The 6,000-nt window shown below is 59.6% G+C and overlaps 1 protein-coding gene across 2 annotated transcripts in view; it reads left to right on the top strand.

Annotated features, from left to right (window-relative positions):
* Positions 1-6,000, top strand: part of AHCYL1 (adenosylhomocysteinase like 1) — a 30,026-nt gene continuing 24,026 nt past the window's right edge. For both annotated transcript variants that reach the window (XM_058855795.1, XM_058855796.1), the window contains exon 1: positions 1-322. In XM_058855795.1, coding sequence (XP_058711778.1) covers positions 218-322 — 105 coding nt within the window. In that variant the 5' untranslated portion in view covers positions 1-217. The remainder of the gene's footprint in view (positions 323-6,000) is intronic.

Below are 6,000 nucleotides of genomic sequence, written 5' to 3'. Positions count from 1 at the left end.
CTGGCGCGGCGGCTCCAGAGCCGGCGCAGGCTCCGCGCCGGCGGCACCGCAGCGAGCGGGAGGGAGCGGCCGGGCCGAACCGAGCCGAACCGAGCTGAACCGAACCGAACCGAGCCGAACCCGCCCGGAGTGCTCCCCCCTGTTCGCTCCGCCCTACCCTGTCCCGTTTCGTCCCGCCGGCGGCCGCGGCCCGCCCCGCGTTCCCCGCCGCATCAGCATGTCGGTGCCGGAGCCCGCCGGCGGCGAGGAGAAGCAGGCCAAGGAGGTGGAGGACGCCGAGAAATATTCCTTCATGGCCACCGTCACCAAGGCCCCCAAGAAGGTAGCGGGGCCGGCGGGGGCCGGCTCGGTGCGGGGATCACACCCTGGTTCGGGGCAGCAGCGGGGCGGGAGGGAGAAGCCTCGGCTGTGGGGGAGCAGCTTCAGGGGGAGCCGCTCCCGCTTGAGGGGCTGCGAGACCCCGGGCTGGGGGCGGGAGGAGCAGCCCCGCTTCGGGTGGGAGATGCAGCCCCGGTTGGGCTGGGGGATGCGGTCCCGGTTCGGGTGGGGGATGCAGCCCCGGTTGGGATGGGGGATGCAGCCCCGGTTGGGCTGGGGGATGCGGTCCCGGTTCGGGTGGGGGATGCAGCCCCGGTTCGGGTGGGGGATGAAGACCCGGTTCGGGTGGGGGATGCAGTCTCGGTTGGGGTGGGGGATGCAGCCCCGGTTGGGATGGGGGATGCAGCCCCGGTTCGGGTGGGGGATGCGGTCCCGGTTGGGGTGGGGGATGCAGTCTCGGTTGGGGTGGGGGATGAAGACCCGGTTGGGATGGGGGATGCAGTCTCGGTTGGGGTGGGGGATGCAGTCTCGGTTCGGGTGGGGGATACAGCCCCGGTTCGGGTGGGGGATGCGGCCCCGGTTGGGGTGGGGGATGAAGACCCGGTTCGGGTGGGGGATGCAGCCCCGGTTCGGGTGGGGGATGCGGCCCCGGTTCGGGTGGGGGATGCAGCCCCGGTTCGGGTGGGGGATGCAGCCCCGGTTCGGGTGGGGGATGCAGCCCCGGTTCGGGTGGGGGATGCAGCCCCGGTTCGGGTGGGGGATGCAGTCTCGGTTCGGGTGGGGGATGCAGTCTCGGTTCGGGGCGGGGAGCAGCCCTCGGCGGTGGAGAGGGGCACCGTGACCCGGCTCTGGGAAGAGCAGCTCCACAGATGGGGGTTTGTGCTGGGAAAGCTCGAACTGGTCCAGTTTGGGAAGCGGGGCTTGTCCCCATTCAGTGGATGGAGAGGGAGATTGGTACAGGCGGGGGGCTGGTCTGGTCTGGGGGTGGGAGGTATGAGCCAGGGGCTGCTGGCCCAGTTTGGGGTGGGAGAGAAGGGTCGGGTACTGGGGACAGAGGGATCTGTACTGGGGTACAACCCTGGCCCGTGCTGGGGGGAGGGCAGGTTCCGGGGGGCTGGGGACAGAGCAGGGACCTCGGCTGTGGCACGGGAGTGCAGGGGGACGGGGTGACCCCAGGAAGGGACAGGCAGGGTGCAGCCCTTGTGTGGGACTGTGAGGTGACAGGGCTTTGTGCTGGGGACAAAGCAGGGGGGACCTGTTACATGGGAAGAGCCAGAAGCAGCAACCTGGAATCCAGCTGTGGGTCACTCAGAAGGGTGGCCAGGAGATTTCCGAGTGTTGAGTTTTTTGGGACAGGAGTGCTGTTGGAGGTGTGGGTGGGAGCACATTTGGGCTCGGGAAGAGGCTGCCAAGTCACCTCAGTGCCCCTCCATCCTTGAAGGCCTCACAGGAGCTCTGAGGTCTCCCAGTGCTGCTCCCACAACCCTGTGGGGTGCTGGATGGCACCGAGGGTGGGCGAGCACTGCTCTTGCCACTGTAGCAGAGTGCAGGACCCCACAGTTCCCCCAGAGGAACTGTGCTCCGGGCTCAGTGCTGAAGTTTCAGCCCTGTCAGGGAGGCAGATCCACGTTCCAAGCACTGCACAGATCTGTGCAGCTGAACACTGTGTTCCCCTCGGGGCTGCAGCCGCCTGGAAGTGGTGGATGCAAAGGCAGAGCAGTCACAGAGAATGGGAACATCCTCATTTGCTGGGGGAATCTCTCCTGCCTGCTCTGGCCTGCTCTGGGTGGGATTGGGGAGCATCAGACCCTTGGAGAAGGTCAGCTGGATTTGAGGTGTCTTCTCTCCCAGGGAGCAGGGGTTGGAGACTAGGCCCTGTTTGTCTGGGCTGTGGACATAGCCTGGAGGAAGGAGCAGAGGAATGTGGGGCTGGGATCTGCCTCTTCCAGCAGTGGCTCAGCACAGCTCTAACTCAGGGATTGTTTTTACCTTTTCATAACCATCATCTCTGTCAGAGTGAACAGCACAAGGCTGCAGCTGACTGCTCCAAGGGGACAGCAGACTGCTAATCCCAGAGCATCCCATGGAACCAAAATACCTGTGGTAAAAAGGAATCCATCAAGCGTCCTCAGAGGCAAGTTTGCCAGCCTCTCAGGGAGATGAGATGTTGTATACCCAGAATTTAATGCTGCAGTCATGGCTGGTTGTGCAGCGTGAGGAGCCCTGGTTGGACTCAGTGGCTGCTGCAGCTTTTCCTGGCTGGGTGAGGATATTGAAGGTGCCCAGAGGGACACACGACATTTGAGGCTGATAACATCAGAGATGGGGAGCGCGCTGAGCTGAGCTCAGGGAACAAATTGCTCCGGGCTCCTGTTTTCCTTGCCTGGCTAGTTCCTGCAAATAGTGCTGGGGAATGGCAGAGGCCTTGGCAGGAGGATGAAAGACCAAGGAAGGGAGAATTGCTCTCCTGAGATAAGCTGTTGAGTGCCCCCAGCTCTGATGCCTCAGAACAGGATTGCAATTAAACCATTAAAACGTTCTTGTGATTCCCTGAAAGTCGACGTGACTTTTGTGCCAGCTGCCCTGGAGCTCCTGGCATGGTCAGCAGCCAGCAGAGATGGTGGAGAGAGATGATTTACCAGCATGGAGGTGGGCAGGATCATGCTGTGCTGCTGATGCACATCCCTCCTGGGTTTTTGGGCTCCTTGAACTTTGCTGATGCAGTTTGTGTGTGACATTTGGAGATGGGGAGGGTGGGAATGTGGCCAGGCTCAGCGCAGGCTCCGTCTCTCGTCTCTCTCTGTGAATGGCTTTTCAGAGGAGCTTTAACTTGTGCTAGAGCTTGAGGAAAGTGCCAGTGTGAGCCCACCAGCATCCAGCCCAGGACCTGCAGGAGCATCTTGGGTGCAATTGGAAGCACGTTGGCCCTGTGGGTGCTGTGGAGAAGTTGGTGTCACCTTGTTGGGGTCACCTGGAGCTGGGAGTCAGCCCCTGGCATTGCTGTTTCCTCTTGTCAGGGACTTGTTTAAGGTGAAAAAGTGAAACAAGCAGGAGGTGAGAGATTAAGAGATTAAATACAATCAGCTCCAGACTGAAGTAGGAGCTGACTCAGTGGAGGTGAAAGGAGGAATGGGGATGTTTTCCCTCAAAAAGCTGGGATATCCTGGCTGTGCCAGAGCTCCCTTTTCACCGCAGTTTGTGGGGACTTGTCTGTCAGCATCATGACCCCAGTTTGGTCTGAGTGAGGTGGTTCTTTGGCCAGGAGTGGTTTGCAGGCAGAGGTGAGCGATGCTGAGTTTGCACCTTCTCCAGCCACTGCTGTGGTGTTGCTGGGGAAGATTGGGAATGCTGAGGCTGGTGGTTTACCCAGGTTTAGTGAACACGGATGTGGAGGTGATGATGGCAGAGCTCAAGGGCTGGTTGTGCTCGTCCAGATCCCTGTGTGCCATCACTGCTGCGTCTGGGCATCTGCTCTCCTGCCTCCCTGGAGACTGCAGGTGCCCTTGGCAGCAGTCGCTTTCCCAATCCACGTCAGCCGGTCGGTGGAGCCTTAAACTCCCAGCTGAGCCGAGCTGGGGGTGCCCTGGAGTGGGAAGGACACGGCGAGTGAGCAGCACCGAGCCTGCAGCAGGGCAGGGGGCTTGGCCCGTGCTGTCCCTGTCTGTCACCTCACCCTGCTGTGTCCTTGTCCTGCTGGCATCGCTGTCTGCTGGGCTCCTCCACACCTGGCTGCTGGCAGGCAGATGGACACTGCAGACAGATCCTTCTCCTGCGGCATTCCTGGGCTCTGAGATGGGCTGAAGGCTCCGGTTTGGTTCTGGGGAGGTGAGTTGTGTGCCCGTGGAGCCGGTGTGGGTGTGCTGGGGCGATGCTGTGCCCCTGCGGATGGCGGCTCCGGCGGGATCCCGCGCAGGCTGTGGCAGGGAATGCTAATGCACAGCGCTGCAGCTTTGCAGTGCCTGCGAGCCGGCTGCTGCCTGCTGTGGGGGTGGCAGAGATGGAGCAGGGAAAAGCTGGGAAGGGGGGGATGGAGCCTGTGGGGAGCTGCTGGCCCCCAGGGAGGGCTGGGTGTCCTCTCCAGAGCATCGTTCCTGCTGTTGCTGTCTGCAGTGGCCTGCGGACTGCTGACCTTGCTGCAGCCAGCTGCATCCCTGCCCTGCACAGCCCGTTCCCAAAAACCCATTCCTGCCCCACTTTGCTCTGTCGTGACTTAACCCAGGTCCCTGCAGCTCTGCCAGGCCAGGTGATAATAAACTACCTTCCCCTTTGGGCTGTCAGGGGGATGAGACTGCCCTTGTTTGTCCTGACAGAGCTCCTGTAGCCATTCCTTTTTCCTGTCCCTTTAATTTAATTCCTTAGAGTGGCTGCTCATAAATCCTCTGTGCCTTTGTGAGCCTGTCTGGGGCCATGGCTACCACCTCCTGTCCTGCTGTTCTGCAGGCACTGTGCACCTGGCTCTCCTCATTCCTTTGCCCAGATCTTTATTTCTCTGGTTCCTTGCTCTGTCACGGCAGTTTTTCCCTCTCATAATGAGGTGTCTGGGCTGGGATGAGTTGAACAGCTCATCATCCTCTGTGTGGATGTCCTGAGATGAGTCTGGCCTTCCTGGGGATGCAGGAAATCCCTAATAAGTGGGGAAAAAAAGCACAGGGGTGTTTGCAGTGGAAATGAATTACTGGGGCTTGGGGCAGCCAGGTCACTCCTGGTGCTGTGTTAAATGATAGAATCCTAACTTTTTTCTAAGTTGCTCTTGGGATCTTCCCATTGTTTTGGTGTTTTGGAGGGTGTCTCTGATGTCCAGAGGGGAGGCTTGTTCCAGTGCCCCAGCACTGGGCAAGGCCAGAAGACACTTAATTGAATTATTGAACCAGAGAGGGGGAAGAAAGGAGGTTTTGGGGGTTTGATGGGCACAAACAGTCTTCAAAATGATGTGCCAGAGCCTGTGGCTTTTGCTTCCCCCTTTTCCTCCTGCATCCCTGAAGGAGGTTGGATTTCCACTCTTATGTCAGCCCTTTGGGGACGAGAGAAGAGTTGGATATTCAGTCTTCCCAGGCTTCAGAAGCATCTCTTGTCAGTTTTTGATGGTGTGGGGGTGGAGATCACCCATCCTGGGACCCCCCTTCCCATGTGAGCAGCCAGGTCTGGAGCATGGGAGGAGTGCTGGGGGCAGGAGCACGGTGTTTTGTTTTGACCTTCCCCAAAATGTCAGGTTATCTTCTGCTGGGGACTGGCCTACCACAATGCTTTCTTTGGGAACAGTTTTCTCCGTGCTTTCCAGCCTGTGCAAATGTTGGAGTGGGTTCCTGTGCTCCCTGCTGGATGTTGGGGCTGGGGTATTTTGCTCTGGAAATCAGGTTTGCAAGGTCAGGTTGGATTAATCCTTTGCAAGTGAGGATCCTGACTGTGTTGCTCCTCTGAGGAGTTGGTGAGTGCCCCATCCCAGATTTTGGAGCAGGAAATGTGTGGGACTTCAGCACAGGGATTTGCTCGGCTGTGTTTTTATCACCAGGAGTTTCCTGCGGGTGACAGTCACATTTGCAGAGGGCTCATGTTTCCTGTTGAGCCCTTTGATCAGAGCTGCTTATCTGGGGCCTCTGGCTCACCTTCACTCAGCACACGGTGGTGACATTCCAGGTGACTGTCCTGGGACCTGCTGGTGGCCCCGAGTGCCAAAGACTTTGT

Source organism: Poecile atricapillus, chromosome 23 (assembly GCF_030490865.1).
Source record: "Poecile atricapillus isolate bPoeAtr1 chromosome 23, bPoeAtr1.hap1, whole genome shotgun sequence".
In the NCBI taxonomy this organism is placed as follows: domain Eukaryota; kingdom Metazoa; phylum Chordata; class Aves; order Passeriformes; family Paridae; genus Poecile; species Poecile atricapillus.
This window is presented reverse-complemented; position numbering and strand designations above follow the sequence as displayed.